The sequence below is a fragment of the Cyanistes caeruleus genome, chromosome Z (genome assembly GCF_971803275.1).
Source record: "Cyanistes caeruleus chromosome Z, bCyaCae1.hap1.1, whole genome shotgun sequence".
Classification (NCBI taxonomy): domain Eukaryota; kingdom Metazoa; phylum Chordata; class Aves; order Passeriformes; family Paridae; genus Cyanistes; species Cyanistes caeruleus.
Genome location: NC_141732.1, coordinates 47,104,933 through 47,127,958, shown reverse-complemented (window position 1 = coordinate 47,127,958; position 23,026 = coordinate 47,104,933). Strand labels below are relative to the sequence as shown.

The window sequence follows — 23,026 nt, the reverse complement described above, 5'->3', positions numbered from 1 at the left end:
GATAAGGACAAGCTCTAATGTTCCTTCTTTCCTGTATAAATTCTGAGTGCTATGCTGGGTGCTTTGAAGTTATTTATAGACTCCCATTTCTTCAAAATCTTGACATTTAATTAATCTGTAGGAGAAGTTTTCTTTCTTCTTTTGTTGGTTTTTAGGGTTTCCCCCCCTGTGTATGCTTTTGACAACACTTTCATTTTCTGCTTTATGACTTAATAGTCTTTTTGTTTTGTTTTGTTTTTCTACTTAATTTTCATTTCAGCTGGATACTAGAATATAATATCTATTTATGTTAGATTATTTGTTGTCTCTACTACTAAAATTCTATAGGATGCATAATGAGAATTCAAAATAAAGAGTTACAGAAACACTTGTTTTCTTAATATTCTAGCAGTGGAAGAACATGCTGAAATAAAGTAATATTTTCAATTATGGGTCAGGGACCTGCTAAATACTACTGCCATCTTGTATTCCATATCATATCAGTATGAATTCATACTTCCAAGCTTCCATTAATCTTTTTCTACCTGTGTTCTTTCAGGAAAAATGTTTTATTTCTCCTTGCTTTTACCTCTTATTTCTTATGGATACATATCATTGGAATGTGTGTGTGTGTGTGTGTGTGTGTGTGTGTGTGTGTATGTGTGTGTGTGTTTGTATAAAAATGTGTATTAATATGTTTAGATACATAAACAATTAATTACATGAAGACTTGATCTTACTTAGACACCTTAAATGCCTTGCGAATACAAACACACGGACATGGGAAAAAGTTAGGTACTTGGATGAAATACTCTTTTTCCCTCATATGAGTAACTGAGCAATAATTGATATCAATGCCAAATAAGTACAGGTCTGTATTCAGACAATAAATGGGAAGAGAATGAATAGGGATGACAAAAGGTACAATTCAGCCATTTGCTTTCCCATGCCATATAATAGAGGCAGTTATGACTATCACAGTACTTTGGGATATCTGGCCCCTGTTTTTGATTGTATTTTGGTGAAAGCTAATCTTAAATGCTATTTTGTTGTCCCCCTGTCTCCTGTGAATATAATATGTGATTAGAAAGGCAATAGTCTGTAAGTCATACTGTCTGGATGAAGAGGTCTGATAAATTGGGTTTTTAATCTGAGACCTGGCTGTGTATTTTTTGTATAAAAAGTAGAGAAGACTGGCAGAAAATAAATTATTTTGGTTTCCATCTGATCCCCAGAGAACAGAGGGGATAGATGCAGCTGTGCTTAATTTCTGATTAGAAGCAACTTGTCACTCTAAGTCCACTCACATTCAATGAAATCCCAAAGGCACCAATGGTGTGGGTTACATTTTAAGTCTGGTCTCATTTGCAATGACGGAGTCACAGATAATGCAGTTTAATGAGTCAACACTCAAAACACATCTGCTCTACTTGAATAAGAACTTTCAAGAACCCAGGTTCACCAGTAGTTCAGTTTGTTGGGACATCAAGTTACAGCTTCTTGTTAGATTTCAGGAGACAGATTCACTAGACATGAAAAAAGTGTAGAGTGCTATGGGCAAGTGTCCCCGGATGCACGCCGACACAGCTGGGGGTCAAATCCTGCCAAAGAGGTGTCCCTGCTTTAGGGAGGAGAGAGGAGCAAGCCCATTGACTTGCCTGCGAGGTGCTCATGTTCTCATTCTCTGCCATGAAGGATTTCAAATAGCAGTTCATACATATGGGAGAAGTGAACGTGAGACTGCAGCCAAACACCATTACTGCCTGAACTGCATGAACGTGGAGAGGGGGCAGCCAGTTTGTATGTTGATGAAAGATACAGAGAGAGAAACCTGTGGATCTTGTGCAAGGGTGGAACACAAAACATTAGGGACGCCTTGGTGTCACTCACTCTTTCACCTGGCCAATTGCAGAAAAAGAGTCAGCTACAATCCTCCTGATTACCTGTCACCCCATCAGCAAGCCATCCTGCCCACAGTCATCCCTTGATGACATATCATGGCTCTAGGCCTCATTCCTACAGTACTTTTGTTCTGTTGTTACACCCACTGCTATGTGGTTGGCTTCATTCCCAGTCTGGTAGTCACTCCCAGCAGATTGATGATAACAGTTTAGAGCTTCCTTTATGTTCAGCTTGTAGGTATTTGGGAGGCTTTAAAAAGTTGCTTAAGCAAACTTGGACTGGATGTACTGCCAGTGTAAGGAAAAAATGTATCCCCTATCACCTATGACAACAAAGAGTAACAACAATCAGAGTAGGATACAAGAAGCTCAACATGAGATGAAATCTTTTCACTTACTGTGAATATTTATTACTTTGGAAAACTGACTTGAAGTGCATCAGAAATCAGTAAAAAATGCGTGTACTTCAAGAAAATTATTCCCTAATGGTACAACAATTTCCATAAATTATACACAAGTATTTTTTCCCAAGCTCTAATCATTATATGAATTTAATCCTTCTAGTGATCTAAACAGATAAACCTTGTCATATTTACTATATCTTCCAGATATAATAAACACAAGTTCTTTCTTTCTTCTTGCAAAATAGTTTTGTCCAGGTTTCCTTCTTAGTGAATAGCTGAGGACACCATACTGAGTGTCACAGTGGAAAAAATAGAAGATGGTCTTTTCCCTGTTGCTTAAGAAGATTGGGTAGGTCCAGGTGTCTTATTCTCTTGTCTGTCTTAACATGTTGTCTACACTTTCTCACAGAAAGTTGCACTTGACTCGTTCCACCAGGATTTGGTTTCTGTTTGGTTTTGTTCGTGTGTTTGTCTAATAACAATAAACTGCTCCTCCACCGTCAGCCAGTTTCTTGATTATTGCACTAAGCAAAGCATGGTAGTGACATTGCACGATTCAGGACACAGCCTACTCTAATCATCTACCTTCACTGCTTCATTCAGGAACAAACAACTCATTAAAAGTAATGACTGGAAGGAGTAACTGAGTGATACGAAGCTGCAGCACAGATTTATGTTTATTTCTCTGGCTGTGGATGAGGCACAGAGCAACCATTCTAAGCTAGAATGAAATGAGGAAAAGAGTCGACAAAACACAGCTGTATTTCCAAGCAGACCTAACAGATCATTACTTTGGAAAGGTTATCTAGTCTTCAATTCACGAAAAAAGATTTGTTCCTAAAAGATCATCTAGCTATATATGTATTTGTAACAGGAAAACTAAAGATAAACATGTGCACAATTTTGTTTTTCTAACATCTTTAAAATGCTGTAAAATACTTCTCTAATGGAAACTTTTCATTATATTTTATAACACCATAGAGGAATTAAATGAATATTTGCTATCCATAGGTTCTTTCATCTCAGGCACCAATGCAAATGGAAAGTCTAAATTTAACCTGTGTATAGGATGGTAAATGGAGCATTGAGACAGAGCATTCCTACAGAATGGTCATCTTTTGACCTTTTATAACTACCCTGTGTTGAACCATTTAATCTGCTTTAGATATCAGTTTGATTTCTACATTCAGAAAAAACACACTGATTTTTAAAAAGTCAGTGTGCACCAAAAGAGTTCAGGTAGGATTGGCTTGGCACAAGACAGCTTCCTCCCCATCTAGCTTGACACTGCCCCTGTTAAACAGAAATATTTTTATCCATTATGCCTTCCACACACCTGTGTGTGCCACCTCTCTTATAGGTGGTAGAATGGCTTGTGACCTTTTAAGTCCAGTGAGGAGAACCTGAGGGAGCTGAGGTTGTTTAGCCTGGAGAAAAGGAGGATCAGGAGTGACCTTATTGCTCTCTACCAGTGTCCAAAAGGAGGTTGTAGCAGGTGGGGGTCATCCTCTTCTAGGGTCAGGACAACAGGACACAGCCTCAGGTTCAGGAAGAATTTCTTTATGGAAAGGGTTGCTAAGCTTTGGAATGGACTGCTCAGGGAGGTGGTAAAATCACCATCCTGGGAGATGTTCAAGATATAATTGGATGGCAACCTTGGTGCCATGGTCTAGTTGACAAGGTGGTGTTTGGTTAAAAGTTGGACTTGATCTCGGAGGTCTTTTCCAATGTAACTGATTTTGTGATCCTGTGATTATCTTGTTCCAAGTCCCCTTGCCAAGGGCAGGAAGACGTTTCACTTAACCAGGTTGCTCAGAGGTCCATGCACCCTACCATGAACACTGCCAGGGATGTGCCATCCACAGGTTCTCTGAGCAGCCTGTTCCAGTGCCTCACAGCCTCACATTAAAGAATTTCTTCCTAATACCTAATCTAAAATTACCCTCCTTCAACCTAAGGCCATTACCTCTTGTCCAGCCACTACATATCCTTGTCAAAAGTCCCTTTCCAGCTTCTCCTTAGACTCCCTTTAGGTACAGGAGAGTGCTGTAAGGTCACTCCAAAGTCTTCTCCAGACTGACCAAGTACAACTGCCTCAGCCTTTCTTCATAGGAGAGTTGCTCCATCCCTCTAATCATTTTTGTGGCCCTCCTCCTCTCCAGCAGTTCCATGTCCTTCCTGTGCTGGGACCCCAGAGCTGATGCAGCACTGCAGAGGGGTCTCAGCAGAGCAGTGCAGAGCAGAGGGGCAGAATGCCCTCCCTGGCCCTGCTTCTCACGCTGCTCTGGATGCAGGCCAGGACACATCTGGCTGTCTGGACTGCAAGAACAGAGTTATCTCATGTTCAAGTATTCAGCCATGAGCCCAAGTCCTCCTCTGCTGGGATACTCTCAATGAGTTCACTTCCCACTCTGTAGTCATGTCTGGGATTGCCCTGGTCCATGTGCAGCACTTTGGACTTGTTGAACTACGTGGGGCTCTTGCAGGCCCACTTCTCAGGTTTGTCCAGGTTCCTCTGGGTGGCACCCTATCCTTTCGTGTCACATGCAGCACTCATTTTCATGTCATCTGCAAACCTGCTGAGCAGCCCTTGATCCCCACTATGTCATTTATAAAGATCCTATCTTCCACCTCAGGGGGCCGAATACCCAGAGGGCAACTGCTCTTACTCTTCAAGCCTGAGACAAGAAAGGCGTTCAGCAGCTCAGCCTTTTTTCCTCATCACTTGTCACAGTGTTTCCCCATGAATCCAACAAAGTTCCGCCTCTTCATCCTGGTTGAGGTGGATGACCCCTGAGGGAGCGGGGGCCGGGAAGCGAGGGAGCTGCCGCCCTGCCGCGCCACGTCCCGTCTGTCCGCGGTGCCCGCGGCACTCGGGCTGGAAGCCGGGCGGCCCCGGTGCAGGCCGCGGCTGCCGCCAGCGCCTCCCGCCGACCGCGGCCGGCGCCGGACGGGCCTCCCCGCCCCGGAACAGCGCCCTGCCCCGCCGTACGGACCGAGCTCAAACAGCTTCTCTCCGAGAGCCACCCCTCAGCTCCGTTACACCGCATTTAAATCGGTATGTTTCATCTGGTCTGCGTATTTATATCGCATATTTGTATTATATTGGTATTTCTTTGAGTGATCAGGAAAGGGATCAAGTCCCTCCTCAGTTAGTTTGTGGGTGATACCAAGCTGAGCAGGAGTGTTGATCTCGAGGGTAGAAAGGCTTTGCAGGGGGCTCTGGACAGGCCGGGTCAATGGGCCAGTAGTAATAGGTTTAACATGACCAAGTACCAGGGCCTGGCCTTGAGAATGCCCCTCATGCTGGGTCACAACAAGCCCAAGCAGTGCCACAGGCTGAGGCCAGAGTGGCTGGAAAGCTGTCTGTCAGAAAAGGACCTGGGGGTGTTGGTCAACAACAGCTGAACGTGGTCCAGCTGGGCCCAGTTAGCCAAGGACATCCTGTCCTGTAGCAGCAAGTGTGGCCAGCAGGACCTGGGCTGTGATTGTCCCTCTGTGCTTGGCACTAGTGACACCATACCTTGAGTGCTGTTCTGGCCCCCTCAGTGCAGGACAGACATTGAGGGGGTAGAGCATCCAGAGGAGGGCAGCATCACTGGTCAGGGGTCTGGAGCACAACAAGTCCTGTGAGAAGGGGTGTTTATTCTGGAGAAAAGGAGGCTCGGGGGCTCTCTACAGGGAGGGTGGTAGTGAGGGAGGACAGTCTCTTCTCCCAGGTAAAAAGTGGTAAGACAAGAGAAAATGGGCTCAAGTTGTACCAGGGGCGGTTTAGACTGGGCATTAGGAAAACTCCATTCATAGAAAGGGATAAATGACATAGTCAGGCCTTAGAACTGCCCAAGGGAAGCAGTTGAGTCACCATCTTTGTAGGAATTTAAAAGATGTGCAGATGTGGTAGGGACATTGTTGATTGGCAGATTTAGCACTGTTCAGTTTGCGGCTGGTCTTGATGATCTTGGAAGTCTTTTCCAACCTAAATTATTCTAACTCGAGCAGCTCAAGTTTTGTCATCCTATTGCCTCAGGAAGAAAATTCAACCTTTTTTAATAGTGTTACAGATTCATGGACTTCTTGATTTGTAAGGGAGCCACAGTGAGTCCAGCTCCTGGACCTGCACAGGACCATCCCAAAGAGTCATACCATGTGCCTGAGAACATTGTCCAATATCAGTGCTTCCCTGGGGAGCCTGTTCCAGTCCGTGCTGAACAACCCGCCCAGTGAAGAACATTCTCCTAATTTAGAATATAATAGTTAGGGTTGGAAGGCACTTGATTTTAGAAGAGCATTAGAAAACTATCTTTCATATTGCATGATCAAACAAATTTTTTCTCTATGACACTTTCAAGAATGTTACTGTATAAGGTTAAAGAGCAGAAATGGTGAGACAAAACTTAATATTCTAAAAGGTAAGTCCCTTGCAGGAATTCCATAGTTTAAAGCAACAGCTTTAAATCACAGCAGATTTTAAAATAATGTTCAAAACAGTGTGAAGCAAATCAGTAGCAATGTTTTCTAGTTACTTAAACAGAGGGAGAGGAGACCCTGAACTGAAACAGTGTACTCATGGAAGCCAGCAATTCTGGACTAATACTGTTGAAAAGAAAAATTAGATACATAAGGTTTGTCTAGAATATATACTTTATTATTTGTAGTCTGTGTAAATTTTAATATGTGACTGAATTTTCTACACCATTTTCTCTGTTTAAGCACATTCTGGTCTTTTCTAACCACCCAGTCAATTGCACCTTGAATATGTACAGTCAGTATTTATGAATATTGCATATGCATCTATGAACTTAGAAAAATAACATGCAAGGAAAATTGTTACCATGAAACTGATAAAAAATAAAGATAGGTAAAACAGTCAATCCCCTTTTTAGTGTGTTATGGCTTTGCACCAAGTATCAGATGTCAAAACAGCTTCAGATGCTTCTTGTTAAAGGCACTTACTGTTCTTCAAATACACTTTTCACATTTAGTTCTATTGCATTAGGAAGTGTATCTCTGGGATCATACTTTCTTAACACAGCAGAACAGTCTGAAAAGGCAGCATTAATAAAAAGGATAAAGGGGGGGCTTATATTAAAATATGGAAATGCCAAGAATTAAAACAAACCTTAAGGATTTGGTCCTTATAAAACAGGCAACAGCATTCAGGCAATAGTGATTTCTTTTCATAGACACTGACAAAATAATATCCCCAAAAAATGAACTCTTCCAGTTCCAGTGTATAGATATGTCTGAGTTGAGTAGCGTACCCTCTAACACCACCCCCAGTAAATATACAGCTTTCCAAGAATAACTACTGTTCCACTTTGGCTGCGAAAGAAGAAACCTCAGAAGAGTGTTAGAGATGGACAAGCTAGCAAGCCTACAACTCTGTGTCTCTGTATCTGGATGGCTGTCCATAATAGCCCTTCTTAGAGTGGTCTGCCAGCTGCCGGCGGTACTCCTCCTCCTCCTCATCGCTGCCATAACTGGCACGGTTCTCCAGGTAAGGTCTAACAGGAGGCTTCTGGGGTTCTGGAGGCCTGGAGCTAACACAGTGGAATAAGGAAAGAGAAAGAGATCATGTCTACTCCCATTATGAACAAGTGAAAAACAGTTGTGCTTAATATTTGCTTCATGGCCACATACAACTTAAGAAAGGCAGATGGAGCAAGTGAAACCCCTTCTAGCCAATAAAAAACTGCACGACTATGGTAAACCTATCTGGAGAGGCATCTTGTTTCCATCAAGCTGGAAGATGATGCTCAGATTTGATGCACTTGACCTACCTGGAAAAATGCCAAATTTAAAATTTTACCATTTAAAATTTAAATATCCCTGCGCACACAGAGATATCAATAGCTTTTTACAGTATTCTATTCCCTGAGCAGAGAGGTTTTCAGCCTTGCTACTACCCCAACTGACATCTCCCTTATTTAGCTTTGCACAGAATTTTTTTCTGTGCCTCCTTCTTCTTTTGCATGCTCAGTCTTCTGTCTCAAAGTCCAAAGACTTCTTAAGTGACACTTCTTAAATTGGTAGCCTTTTCATTCAAGGCTCTCCCTAAGGCTCTTGGCCTTTAAAGTGGGCAGAAATAACCCACACTTTTGCTTTTTACACACTGTGGTGATACACCTTTGGCGTGACATTAAGCAGACATAGAAAAATAGAATCTATCAAGGCAGGGTATTTCCTCAGTTTCAAACTCCGTGATTTTTGCAACCCATGCTCTGGAAAAACAAGATGGTATTCTGACATCTTTCTCCCAGGGCTTAAATACCCGCTTCTAAGGCTAATCATTAACACTCCTGTAGAAAGCAAACAACACTGATTTCTACATGTAAGCAAACACTCTGCAAATGTGATGAAATATTCATTCTCTTTACTTTTATAAAGCTTCCAATGCTGTATAAAAAAGAATATTTGTCTGAACCTGTCAAGAAATCCAGAAAATACCACTTTTCCATCTTTGCATTTTAGATTATTTACTGTTATATCAAAGCATTTGACTTACTAGGAAAAAAAGTTAAATTTCTACTGGCTATTGCTAAGATGCAAGAAAAAATTAAGACTCCCGAAGAACAGAAAACACAATCCATCGTGCAGTGTGTTCTCCCTTGCATAGGTGTCAAGTCCTAGAAATGTGCAGTGTGTAGGGTAAGATGATGCAGTGGTCAACCCATCCAGAACTTACTGAATTTTAACAAAAGACTATTACTTTCATGAGATTTGATGGGTCACCTGTATCAGCTTTCATCCTTGATTTACCTAGCCACACTACATACCTGTAAAGGATAAGTATTTAGGTAACTAAGCATTATTAGAACAGCAAATATTTTTTAGGATAGACTATCAGTATCACTCAGTCTATCAAGTATCTAGCACAGGTAGGATGGACATCAAAGGACATGAATGCAGTCCAGCTTCTGCCCCAATACTGATTGGGGCAAAAAACTGGCTCTGCAAATATTTCGGTGACAGAATATAGTATTTCTTCCAATATGACTCAAATACTATAAATGAACTTACCATAAATGTACTAAAAGAACAAAAAAAAAAAATCCTGAAATGAATTCACTGAAGGGTTTGCTAAAATTCTGCCCTACCTTTACAATAATCTGAGGCACCAAAACAAAATGATATACCAAGGCAGGATGATTTGTATAAACAAAAACTGGCAAGATCAGTTTTCCTCTTGCCATCAAAGTCAGGAATCAAGACAGAATGCTTGGAATTGGATACACCTTACCTCATTGGCTGGGGCCAGTTCTGTTCTGACTTCTGTGTTTTGACAGGGACAGCATAAATATCTGGATGCTTCTGGGCTATTTCAAGCTTTAAAAGAAAGTAGAAGAAAATCAATGTTCTTTTTAACTCTTCCATGAGGGATCCTATATTAGGATCTAGGATCTAGCAGGTCACAGCTACATCTGAAACAATTAAAGCACAAATTGGTAATATCCTACTGATAATCCTACAATTACATAATCTTTTGCTAAAGTAGTAATTCAAAGCACATTTGAGAACAATGGATTGCCAACAACAATAGGATTATTAGAAGTCAGGTTTTTATAGTTACAATAGGAAACCTTAAAATACTACCTCTTTTTATACACAAATACACACAATGAGCAAGAGTATGTCTCTGTGTGTGGTTTCCCAAACTTCTCCCTCCAAAAGCAACACAATGCAAAGGGCATTATTTTAGCTTTCAGGACTCTGGCTGTTCTATAGGTCGCAAAGCACAGGAAGGGGAAAGTCATCTCTTCATACCCTGGCATTTTGCGCCTCTTGCAGCTCTTGCATTCTTTGCATCCTTGCCTTGTGATCCATCTCCTCAAATATTTTTACTTTCCTCAGTACTGATTTTGGAGTATTTTCTTGTTCACTTCCTTCCTCTTCCAGCTTTCCCTCATCCTCCTCCTCCGCAGGCAGGACTGCTGGCTGAGAGTTCCTCAGAATGGGACGCCCAAAGGCAGGTTTCACAGAAACAGGTGGTGGCGCTGCTTTAGCTGGAACAGTTGAAGTCTCACTGCTGACAGCAACATTACTCGATTTGGCATCATAGCTCTTGGGGAGGTCATATGGATCCTCTTTGTTTTGTAACTTCCCCTGTAAGTATAAAAACCACGAAATTTACATCAGCAACTGTATAATTTTAGTTTCAAAAGAAGGCTTTAACCTGAAAGTGATCACTTTGTGTATGTATTTACATGGATCAATCTTCATATGTATCAAAGACACTTCAAAGATACTTGAACTGCTGCAACACTTTGGGCATAAGCTCATAGACTACACATCAACATATAGAAGTCCAGGACATTTGGACTTTTTAGGCATTTGTCTGTCCTATTTGTTGAGGATTACCAGAGCTACTTGTATTAGAGCACAGCAGAGACAAAACTGATGTCCCAAATAATTTTTCACTACTGCTTAATGTGGAGTATCATGACCTGAAATTTAGAATTCACAGAATTCTCTTTTATATTTAGCTTTTTATATTTAGCTTTTGTTTTTCCTGTGCATGTCCTCCTCTGCCCCATCTTCATTGTCAAGGTATACTTGGCTGTATTTTGAATATTTAGAGTATATGAAGGTACCAATCCTCACAAAGAAAGGACTTCAGGGTCAGGTGAATTCAAAAATTTCTAAAATAGAACCTACTGTCCAAACACTGTAATTTTCCCCCCCCCGCATCATTCTGAGCAATGTTTGAACAGTTAACATAAATTTATAGTGATGGTCAGGTGGTAGATTCTGATTTTGTGTTTCACAGTAATAGCCATCAGATATGTTTTCCCTGGTGAAAAGCCTACTTTTGATCTTGCTGAGCTAAAAAAGTGCCTCTTGTTTTACTTTGAGTAAAGCATCTTATTCCATATGGAAATGATATATTAGCAATCACATGTACTTAAGAAGAACTGTTATCCTGTAAGTCTTCTTTCTGCTTGATCCTGCAACACTTTGAGTCATTTCTTCTGCCCACACTTAAACTGTTTTTTAGTCTCTGACCATGTCTGTTGCTCTTTCTGATCTGCCACCCTGGGGAATTCTCCAGAAAGAGGATGTTTGTATTCAGATTTACTTCTACAAATTTACCTTAGGTGGTTCAGGCTTGAATGCTGGAGGCGGACTCGGTTCTCTAAGGATCTCCCTGCTACCAGCTTTCCTCAACTGAGCCCTTGGTTCTGGAGTAGGCTTTTTTAAACTCTGTGAAAGAAAGTGATAAAATCACTGCAATAGCCAGCATTTCAATCATTTTTCCTCTCTCTCAAGTTAACAATTTTGCGAACAGTAAGGAGGAGTCAAACCACTGACAGCAACCTGACTACAATCATTACAAATGTAACTCAAAAGTTCAAGGTCATGAGACATCATCAGGAAACCTACAAATTTAGGCAGAAAAGCAGAGCTATTATTATTTTCCTCTTCACAGTGTAGCTTTAAAACGCTATCAGAAACAAGGTATGGATGCTTTAAAAAAAAAAACACCTCTGATTTTTAAGCCATACGTGAAGGGTTTTCAGAAAGCCCAAAGCTCAGTCTTACTGAAAAATCCAATCATCTCACCTCCTCATGATGCACAGGTTCAGAGGATCGGCTAACAGATGAAATCCTTGGTTCCTCCAAAGCCTCATCAAGTTCATTGTCAGTGTATGCACCACCTTCTCCATCTGTATCCTCTAGGTCACTGATCAGCCGACTGTCACAGCTCAAATAGTCAGCACCCATGGCAGTAAGGTAAGACATACGATCATCTGCATCATCTTCCATGCCATCCATCTAGAGAAAAGTCAGTAAGAAGAAACAAAGATTAAATATAGTAGAATTGAAGTCCACTTCTGACTCAACCTCAGGCCAAACAAGCCCTTAGGAACGACTTCATGGAACTGAATGAAACTAATACAGAATCGCAATAAAAAGTCCTGTAAAAGGTTTATCCCTCATCATCATTCTCTCCTAGCCCAGCATTAGTGATGAAAGCTCCAAAGTGTTACAGAAAGAGCAATTTTTTGTTGTTGTTACAGACATACATAAACTTGTCTAGCCTACTGGCAAATGGAAATCTGGAAAATTTTTATTGGCAAGTGAAACATCTGTTGTTTCAGCCAACATCTTGGAAACGTCTCTATAGATTCAAAGAGTATGAATTGACTGCTTACCTTTCCTTCTGATACCCATACTGCTTCTCCTTGCTGTTGCTGAATTGTATCTTTCAGGCTACCATACCAGCTATCATTGGCTGAATTCAAATTAATGGTTGCTGTAAAAATTGAAGGAAAAGGTGTGTATATATACATGGTAAATGCAATTCAATCCTTTATCCATTCTTTGCTGTTTAACACTTTTGGCTTAGGTATGTGGGAATGTTAAACAGCCACTTCATTTAGATCATTGACAAGCATGGTATTTTTGTTTTACTGCTGGTCCATTTCCAAGCTTATTAAATCAATTATCTTCTAATGACAGTACACCAGCTCACACTTTCTTCTCTGTTAGAATCTGGCAGAACAAGAAGCTTTGAAAGAAATCAAGGATCATCATCATCATCAATCAACTCATGATCATACCTTCACACTCTTCTAGTTCCAGCCTGCATGAGTTAATATGCAGAGTAATAAACAGATGTCTTGAGACTTACACAGTCGTATACACTATTCTCTTAGTAAGCAGGTTAAGCAAACATTCTTCCTTACCTGTAAAGAGGTGGGAACAAGTTTTCTTCAGTTTGTTTGCTTGCTCATAAAGTTTTCTTGAGCTCTTGTTTGATGTAGAACATAGCCTTTGTCTCATGGTCTTCACACCCTGCCTACTGTCTGGGTTAAAGAAGACCACAATAGGAAACCACTGGGTGTAATTTAACAGGTCGACTGCTTTAGGAGTGACATCCAACAGTGCATGTTTATCCTGTTAACAAGAAAAGCCAGTCAATGTGGTGCATGTGGGAACAAGTGGAGGTGACTGGAACATGGGATGCTAGGAAAACCAGGATATTTGTGTCCAAATAAGAGCACAACTTGTGGAATGTTTTCCCCCAGTTATACCATATATAGAATTTTAAGAGCAAGTACAGCACTACATGACCATAATACCTCTGGCAAATTCACAAAGCATATAGTAAAATTCTCCTCTGTCCAAATTTAGAATGGACTTGAGAAGGAAAATGAGAAGGAAAATCTCTAATACCAGGTTCAAAGCTATAAAAATTACCAAAATTGCTGCTGAACAACTTTGAAACAGCTTTATCATGAAGCTTATTACTGAAATAGATGTAGTGAAAATTTGAGTACTCTCAAAGTTCTAGAAGCAAGCAAATGAAACACCACACCTTTGAGCATAAGCAATTTTCAGAGAAATGCCCTACCTGCTCAATGATTTGCCTCACAGTGTTCAAGCGCACTACCCCAGTTGACTTCTCCGAACCTGCATCTCTGGGTTCTGTCTCTGCAAAGACAACATTTTAGCTTATCTAGAGTGGCCAGGCAGCTGTGATTATTAAGTTATCCATTCTCTCAGTTAAGGATGAAAAAGACACCAAGAGAACAACTTACTTGCTGTCTGGTACAGGTGAGGCAAATCATTTGACAACTTCTCCATAGCGACATCTGCAATAGGGCCAAATATCACCACAGGTCTCTTAAAACCAGCTGAAAGAAAAATATTTGGAGAAAAGAGAAATCTTATAAGACTGGTTTTATATATAAAAGACAAGACCCTCAGTTACTAAGCAAAGTTAAGAATTAAGCTGAAGTTATTAAAAATATATTTTTAAAAAACAATTTCTCAGAGGTTTGTGCAACTAATAATGGAGAAAACTATTTTTACCAGAGAAAGTAATAGACTGTTTTAATTTAACAGCTTTCTTATTCCTTCTAGTGGAATTGTATTTAGAATATTCTACATTTGAAAATGTACAGTTCTTCATTTATCTTTCCATCCATCAAAGCCCCATGAACCTTGACACGCTGGGTTTTGTGTGAATGAAGACATAAATTATAAGCCTACTGCAATGCAGCTTGAAGAAGCAAAGAAATGTAAAACTATATTACTGCTCATGTTAAACCAAGTGAAAACACAGTCTTCAGAGGTAATGGGGGAATGCCATTACCCCAAGTCTTCATTCTGGCATCTGGGATCTCCTTTAAATTACTCTCTACTGTTTATTTTGTTCCAGGATACTGTCATGTGCTACTATCCAGAAAATCAGCTTGATCTGCTCATCACTAGTAATATAGCTAGTTTACAGTCTTGGAGATAAGACCACATGAGCCATGATTATATACATATGGACTGCTGGGTTCTACTTGCTCTAAAGTTACTGCTGAAGTGCTATTTATGAAGACTGAGGTTGATCTCAGGCGTATGGATTGTACTTTCAGAGCTAGCCAAGAAGAATCTGAGGAAACAAACAAAGTCCTGCTGTTTCATCCCTTTTTCATTTTAAACCTTAAACCTTGCAGGTGTAATTTGGATGCAAGAGAGAACAACAGCAGTTTAAAATGGTAAAAAAGCTCTCTTGTAAATAGAAGCATCCAGAGATCTCCATTCTGAGAAAAATGTCATCCCTTCCTGTTGTTGTGCTTTAACATCATTACAAGTTGCTAGAAATCACTTTCTTAGCTGACCAAATATTTGGATGCTAAAGCAGCCAGCAATAAATGGGCAGCCAGCTCTAAGCAGTCTCACCTACCTTCACGCAACTGAACGCGTTCATAAGCTGGGAATTTTGTGCTCACAGATACAATAGCTGTCAGATCTTCACGACTCTTCCTCAGATTCTTCTTTGCTCCAGATCGCTGGCCACGTGTTCTCCAGAAATCTGCCCTATCACTTGAGCCATCTCTTTGGGCATTTTGAACACTGGCCATCTGTTCAGCTCTGACAGAGAAAGCAGGGAGTTCAGAACTAATCGAAAAAGACAGGTGTGTTTTCACTGAAGAACAATGGATTTTGAGTTTGCAACAGATAGTTTGCCAGATAGATAGGAAGGAGAGGAGGTGAAAGACAACAAGTTCAGGTGCCTTTGCCTTGAAGCAAACACACTGCCAGAACAACACTCCCACTTGCCACACTGCAAGCTGGTGGGCAGGAACGAGTCCTGAGGTCTTAAACCGGTCACTTAAACAAGCATAAATAAAAGAATGCACATGCAAAGAGATGGTGAGAGAGGGCAACTCAGAACTGAAGACCTAAGAAATTACTGTCACTACTGTCTTCTCAATTAGGCTTCAAATTTAAGTCACTACAGCATAGAAACAAAGGCTGGTTTGGTCAGATCAATTAACAGAGAGGAGAAAATGCACTTACCAGGGAAACAGACAGGGGAGTCACACAAGAAGAGTACTTTGCAACTTGTGTGTATCATGTAATTGTGAGCTTTTCCTTCCATCATAAAATCACAACCACACTCCAGAACTTAAAAGCGACAATGCAAAAATTCAACTAGGTCTGGTTGTGTTTTTAGGGTATAGTTTTATATTCCCCTGATTAATTTTAATACTTTCGCGCATTGTGCACATTTGAACGTTTATTATTACCTCCCACAAATTTTGATTAGGAAAGCATATTTAAGCAAAAAGGTTTCTTTGGTTCACTCAATATTTCACACAAAAGTACAGACTACAGCTACCAAAAAAAGAAGAAGCCTCAGAATAAATACTTAAAACACTGTCCACAAGGATACACATAAGAAATTCAAGCACTGAATTCTTCTAAAAGATTACTCATCAGAGTATTCTTGCACAGAGTTATGAGCTTCCTAAGGTGAAGGATTTTTTGTTTGTTTAGTTTTGTTTTTTTTTTGTTTGGGGGTCTTTTGTTTGTTTTGATTTAAGTTGGTAAGGGTGGACAGACAAAGAAAAAGGTGGGTAAAAAAAGCAAAAACCAAACAAAAATAGGACCCACCACTCATTTTCTGGAAGAGGAACTGGAGCAGCTACTGCTCAAAGCTTGGCTGATTGCTGAGACAGAAACTCTAGGTCTGTGCTGCAAATAATGACCTGGTATGTAGACAATACCACCCTCTCTTCACTGTCTCCTTGCCTAATTCCATGGTTCTAAAATATGCAGTTTTTATAGGCACAATTCTTGTAAAAGTGAAAACAAAACAATTTATTCATTCTTGTAGAGGGGAATAAAAAGGAAGAAAGGTATGGCATAGGAAGCAAAAATGACTCGATGGAGGGAAAAAATCTTCCTTCCAGCAATGGGTAGGAAGACATGGTGACATCTTACCTGCTCTTATTTGGAATGAGGCCCTTTTCCAGTTCATTTCCAATTCTCACAGCCAGCCAGTTTCCCAGTTTGCCATCATACAGTGTATCAACTACTCTAAAGATCTCCCCTCTGGTGAATGCTAAGCTCTGTGGTGACTCCTTTTCACACTCAAAATGACTCCTGATGAAGAATGAATCTCCTCTGCCACAGGCCATGATGTCTCTGTAGACTAAAACAAGACCTCCATTTTAGTTTATACCTTTTTACATGTGAAAGAAAGATTAAGCTGTGATTCTAGCAAATACAGATTTGAAATTTTAAGTATCTGCACAGAAAGATGTAAAAACTCAGATCTACATTTCCCTAGACACATTTATCAGTAGTATTCCATACTTGTATGTGCACAGCCCTTAACAGCTCCAGGGCAAAAGGCAGCTATGGTACTACAGTCTTGCAGCAGGCTGTGTCTCCCAAAAGGGAAGCAAGAAGCTTTCTTGCTCCTTAAATGCTCATGAATAAAGCTGTCCATTTTCTGCTGACCAAATCCCTCCTGACTGCCAAGGCACAGCAGATCTTCTCCCAGCTGCTACAGACAGAAAAGCAGAAGAAAAAGCAGTACCTTGCCACTTTGCAGGATTAAGAGCTGCTATTTGCTAGTAAGAAAAGACATGGAGAGGTACTCTGAAAAATACATCGCACATACAGCCTTGTATGTATGGAATACAGCTATCTTCTCAACTGGTGAAAAGGAGATAAACTTAAATGCTATTAAAAATAAGCATGAGAGATTATTTGTGGTTTCACCGACAAAACACAGCTTAAAAGATTCATAGATATACATACAGTTTTTTCAAAGCACCTACCTTCATATTTGCTTTGAGCCAAAATTGTCACAGTTTCACCTTTGGGAATTTCTAAGAGATACAAAACAGCTTCTTCCCGAACAATGCCTCTGAAGTCTTGAGTGTTTACCTACATACCAAAAAAAAAACCCCACAACAACTGATAAATCAACAATAAAAGGAATAACCACAGATTTTTCTTTCACCTGAAAAATCTTAAATATTCTCTTCCCTTACTATTTTTACATCTATCTATATTTATATAAAAGTCAACGATTGTCTCTTGTAAATATTTAATTTCAGCTATTAACAGTTATCTTACTGAAATAAAATGTTCTGTTTCTACACTGCTAGATTTTTTCTTCCACTTTAACAATCTCTAGAAGGGGCAAAAAAGAAGGGAAAGAGGGAAAATTACATTAACCTTCCATGTGAATTTTCAGTAAAAGAGCAGAATGAAGTGATTAAGTGGTACAGATTATATAAAACAGGAACTTGAAAAATAAATTACAATAACCCAATAAACTGGAGAAAGATGAAAGAAAAAAATTATGATGGCCCCAATTTTGCCCCCTCCAAGACTAGGAAGAAACATTGTACAAAAAATGTACTGTCCCATCTTGCAGCATTTTTCTCGATTAATATTTAACTACTCCTTCCACATTATAAACAAACTAAAGCTTGGTACACAATTCTCCTTCAAAAACTCATTTCTGTAAGACACCTCCACCACATATACACCCTTCCAGACCAATAATTTAATTCCTAAAATCATAATTTTTCCTATATTTCCACTAAGAAGCAAACAAGCAAATTTGCATTTCAGGGACACATAGTCATACCTTAAGAATCTGATCTCCTTCCTGCAGTCCCTCCTGATCAGCTGAGGTACCTTCTTGAATTCCAGCAATAAAGATCCCTACATCATTTCCACCAGCCAGTCGTAGACCCACACTGTCCCCCTTCTTGAATCTCACCATTTTTGTATTAGGACTACAGGATTTACAAACAGAAGAAGGAAGTAAGGCCAGATATTAAGCATATAGCAATAGCAGGATGCCAAAAGAAAAAAAAAATACAAACCCTCAACAGTATCATATTAATAATATTCTGATCTCATTTTTTTCGCTATATAGGCTTTATTTACTGAGGTAACTCTTCAGTGAAGGCAGGAAGCAGAGTCTCTCCATTTTTCAAAGTGGAAAATGAACCAGAAATAGTGACTAAGTGGCATGCACAGATGTGACTGAGCAGGGAAACAGGTCCTTGTTTTTGAAACTCCAAAGTAGCTCCCTACCTACTGCATCCTCTGTCATAAGAACACCTGTGGTTTTTGTGCAAACAGACTGAGTTATGAGTAATCATACTCATTGTTTATCTTCTATAATCTAAGGAAGTGTCATATCAATTAAGCTGATACCTATTTTCTTTAGCTTAACATGTTCATTAGAAGTCTTCAAATTTTCTTGTACTGAGAAATATTTTCAAGTATAATCTAGTGCTATGTTAACAATCAGTCCTTTCACACTGCAGTAGGAGAGACTACTGGACTAGGCTCAGCTTTTTTGCTGTCAGAAAAGCTGTATGCCAGAGTGACCTTCCAACTCAGAGGACACTACTTATCTGTCAGCCACTCTCAGTAATACCCTAAGCCTGTATTATAAATTCCCCTTCACCACAGTAACCACTTGATTAATTTGCACATCAGTGACAACATACACAGGGTCCTACCTAGAAAAGGTCTGGGAAGAAAATCCATTTAGGAAAATACCCCAAACTATATGACGTTTTCAAAACTTTAGGCTTCTTCTTACAATTCCAACATTTCTATTCCTTCAATTTCTTTATTTGGAAACTCTTAGAAGAAAACATGTACATTTATTTCCTATAAAATCTATTTTCTATAAAAATAAACCAAACTCTTGTATATGTTCCCATGCAAGCCTATCAACAGTGTTCACATGCAGATACTTTGAAAACTAAGTTGATCTCAAATATCATCAGTTAGAAGCCATGTCACCTCTTCTTGGCATTAAGCTATAAAGGGAGTATCACTCCAAATTGGAGAAAGAACACAAACCCATGTAGCCAAGAATCACATACTGGTCACTGGAATAATACTGAGTGCAAAAGAACTCCACAAGTGTTACCTTACCCATATATTGCTTCATCTTCTGGGCTGGGTTTAAGAATTGTTCGTGTAACTGCTTTTGGCTGAGGCACTAAATGAAGGAAAAAAAAAAAAGACAAAAGAAGTTACTGAGATACTGAAAAAGTTATAAATAGCAGGAATTTTTAGCTATTATATAGCAATCAAACCCTCCACACCAAAGATTAATACAGAGTTAAAAATCAAGCATGTCTGACTAAAATTAATTTTTTTTTTTTTTTAATTCTTGAAAAACAAACAAACAAAAAAAGTTCAAGGAAGGGACACACAAGGCAAGCTTTCAGGCAAGCTTAATAAGACTTCATTCGTCTGCTTAGGGCAACAGTCTAACAGCAGATGTTCTAGAACAGCTTTTGCTTTTTTCACCTGGTAATTCTAATAAGCAACTGCAGCCAAAAAATATCATGTGTTTCTTCCCTGCACCACAAAGCAAAGACAAACCTTTCCTCTGTGTGTCAGGGTGGGACTGACATGAAGAGCATACCAGCTTTATCAACATGATTGAGGGGAATGGACATTCTGTGGCCAGGGAAAAAAAAAAAGGATCCAAAACCTTCAGGCTCTGACCTGCTGTGTCATCTTGGTACTTCAGGTCTTTGTTTGAGTCTACAGAAGTAACAGCAGTAGCAATGTCACCAGTTGATTTGAATGGAGTGGGCATTGCTCCCATTCTAGACATCCTACTGGAGGGATCCTCTTTTGCACTAAAAAAAAGAAAAAAAAGTGTCATGAAATCAGATAAGAGTGCATATATTTTAATAACTTCCTTGATATGCATGAGAAAAATGAACTAGAGAAGACCATTTCTTACTTTGGTTTCTCTTTCAGTTTTTCATTGGATGAATGGGAATCTATGTCAGAATGATGTAATCTGTCATCTTGAGGGGAAAATGATCTGTTTGACTCTATTTCAGAAATATCTGTAAAGAGAGTGACAAATCAAGATATGCAGGATTTGTTTAAGTTAACTGCTCACCTGACCAGTGTGTGTATTTACAAAGTTTGCACATATAGGATAACCTGAACATTTCAGCACACTCTCATCTTAAGTTGAATTTGACTAAGATTCAGAAAGTGCCTTTTAGTGCTCCTATCCTTCCACCCTCCCAAAATATTTCAGGAAAGTTTCACAGAACTTTTAAGAAGCACACTCATGTCACACAACCACTTTGAGCACAACCACAGATGCATCAGCTAGTGCAAGCAGGCTTTGATTTGAGGTGTCATGGAGGTTTCCAAACCAAAGACCACCCTCACATCAACAGTCCTCACATCATTGCCCTTCAGCAGCAAAGGAAACAAGAGTGGCCCTTGGATTTGAACTGCACCTCAGTAAAACCTACAGAAAGTTCCACCCCATATTTTGACACCAGAAAAGCAAGTATCTTGTTCCAAATAATATAACATCCTGCTCTCCCAAATATTCTGAGTCCTTCCCAAAGCAAGATCAGGCTGAGAGGTACAGCTCACACACTTGTATAGAACAGTGCTGAGAACAGAAACCAGTTTTCTAGGGACACTTAATTTCCTCTTGTCCTGACATGTCTTCCCTCCATTTGAATCCTGCCATGAATGTTAATGCCCTAAAAAGGAGAGACCAGTCCAATGCACTTGTTTTAAAAATTTTTATTAGAACAACTGATTTGCTTGTTCCAAGAAGTAAGACAGATTTTGGCAGACCAACATTGGTCCCTCTATCTCTGCCCCTTCCTAAAATGTAATTCTATGGTTACTACAAAATTGTTTTCACCTAAATGAAGGGGACTTGTTGCTTAATTGACTTATTTAGGTTTGTCTGTGTTTCATCGTTTTTCTTAAAGAACTTAATACCACTCTACCACAGCAAAACAACTTAAGCTCCATTTTGTCCTTGCACAGAGTCCAGAACTTTGGATTCACATTAAACCTCACCATCCATTTCTGAGTCACTGTCGTTCAATGAAGGAATGTTGAGCAGTGTCTGCTTTCGGTCCCTGAGAACAACCAGCTGGAGTTTCCCACGTGATTTCTCAATCAATTTCCGGGCATCAGCTAAAGACATGTTCTCTGTCACTGTTCCATTGATCTGGACACAAAAAGGCAACAATAACAAACAAAGTCCACATGGTGCTCAAGTTTAATAGCAAACTTGACTATAACATGACTTACTTCAGAATAACCACTATAACCAGTGCCTGCCAAACTGCTAGCAGTAAAACCAGAACAGACCTTGAGAATGATATCTCCTTCATGAAGGTTGCCATCTTTGGTTGCTAGGCCAGTATGGGTCATTTCTTTTATGAAGATCTGACTTCCAAGACGGAGTCCATATTCTGGAACCAAGAAGATAATCCAGTGAAGCTTAGAATATGACCAAAGATGCATTGTTTTAAAAACTACAAAGTGTACATGCATCAAACACCATGATACCATGAGAGAAAAAAACCAAAAACAAACAAACAAAAAAAAATCACCCAAAAAAACAAGAAGAAAAAAATGTAGGCCTAGTAAACACCACTTCACCCTAAGCCAAGTTTCTGATACCTGTGCTGCCATTACAATATGAACAAGCAACTACCCAAATCCAATTACAGCTGGATGATTGGTCTGCACATTCAGCAGCAAAACAACACCTTTGTTCTGGAGCTGCTTATTAATGTACTGGACTAGCTTCTCTCTCATTCTCAATTTGCACAGCACAGAAGGGGAAAAAGGTCAAAAAGCACTAACAGAAGTATTTCTTTTCATCAGTTGCTGCATGTTGACACTGCCCTATCTGTACTCCAGGAAATGTCGTGGTTGTTTCAGGCAAAGGTATTTCTTTTTATTCCCCTGCCCCTTTTTTGCCCTGTGATCTAAGTTACTTGGGTCAGTATATTTGCTACTTAAAAAGAAAGGCAACATCCTTAAAAAACATGCATCCTAGAACAACAGAATGTTGTTCTGCTTTAAAAGATCACCACATTTCAGCAAATCTGCAGTGTCCATATGAACAACAGAGATTATTGCGGTATAGCTAAACATAAAAGTCAACAAATGCACCTTAAATTTCTCCTTATTTGTATACCTGCATTACAAATTATACATATTACAAATTATATTTGTATATCTGCATTATCTTTACAAGTGGAAACACTACATGCAGAGGAAGCAGAGGAAGGAAGAAAAAGGATTGTTGCCAGAGTCAATAAAGAAAAGATATTAGCTCCTGCATACAGAGTTTAATTAGCAAAAAATTGTTAAAATTACAACACGGCAGATTCGGAAAAAACCCAGCCCCTCCAGAAATAAACCCCCTCCCCCCCTGCAAAAAAACCCAAATAGACAATTATGTACAATCTAATCTCAGATATGCTTTCCAGCACAAATCTTTACTTCACAGTGAAAAAAGGGTCAGACTTACAAGGGGAGCATGAAAGCATGAAGCCTTCAGCTTTCATTTACACTCTTCAATACTCAGCAAAGAAAGGCTGAAATAACTTCTATTTCAGTGCTTCACCTGCTGCTATTACAGTATTCTTTAATGACCAGAACTAAACAAAC

The 23,026-nt window shown here is 39.6% G+C and overlaps 1 protein-coding gene across 17 annotated transcripts in view; it reads right to left on the bottom strand.

Moving 5' to 3' along the window:
• Positions 1-6,907: 6,907 nt before the first annotated feature.
• Positions 6,908-23,026, bottom strand: part of TJP2 (tight junction protein 2) — a 62,738-nt gene continuing 46,619 nt past the window's right edge. For all 17 annotated transcript variants that reach the window (XM_086868006.1, XM_086868012.1, XM_086868019.1 and 14 more), the window contains 18 exons: positions 21,713-21,816; positions 21,416-21,569; positions 20,316-20,424; positions 20,072-20,208; positions 19,490-19,556; positions 18,177-18,327; positions 17,356-17,464; positions 16,511-16,721; positions 14,967-15,154; positions 13,828-13,923; positions 13,641-13,720; positions 12,973-13,183; positions 12,439-12,539; positions 11,846-12,058; positions 11,375-11,485; positions 10,049-10,387; positions 9,525-9,610; positions 6,908-7,824 (listed from right to left, as the gene is read on the bottom strand). In XM_086868006.1, coding sequence (XP_086724132.1) covers positions 7,659-7,824; positions 9,525-9,610; positions 10,049-10,387; positions 11,375-11,485; positions 11,846-12,058; positions 12,439-12,539; positions 12,973-13,183; positions 13,641-13,720; positions 13,828-13,923; positions 14,967-15,154; positions 16,511-16,721; positions 17,356-17,464; positions 18,177-18,327; positions 19,490-19,556; positions 20,072-20,208; positions 20,316-20,424; positions 21,416-21,569; positions 21,713-21,816 — 2,633 coding nt within the window. In that variant the 3' untranslated portion in view covers positions 6,908-7,658. The remainder of the gene's footprint in view (positions 7,825-9,524; positions 9,611-10,048; positions 10,388-11,374; positions 11,486-11,845; positions 12,059-12,438; positions 12,540-12,972; positions 13,184-13,640; positions 13,721-13,827; positions 13,924-14,966; positions 15,155-16,510; positions 16,722-17,355; positions 17,465-18,176; positions 18,328-19,489; positions 19,557-20,071; positions 20,209-20,315; positions 20,425-21,415; positions 21,570-21,712; positions 21,817-23,026) is intronic.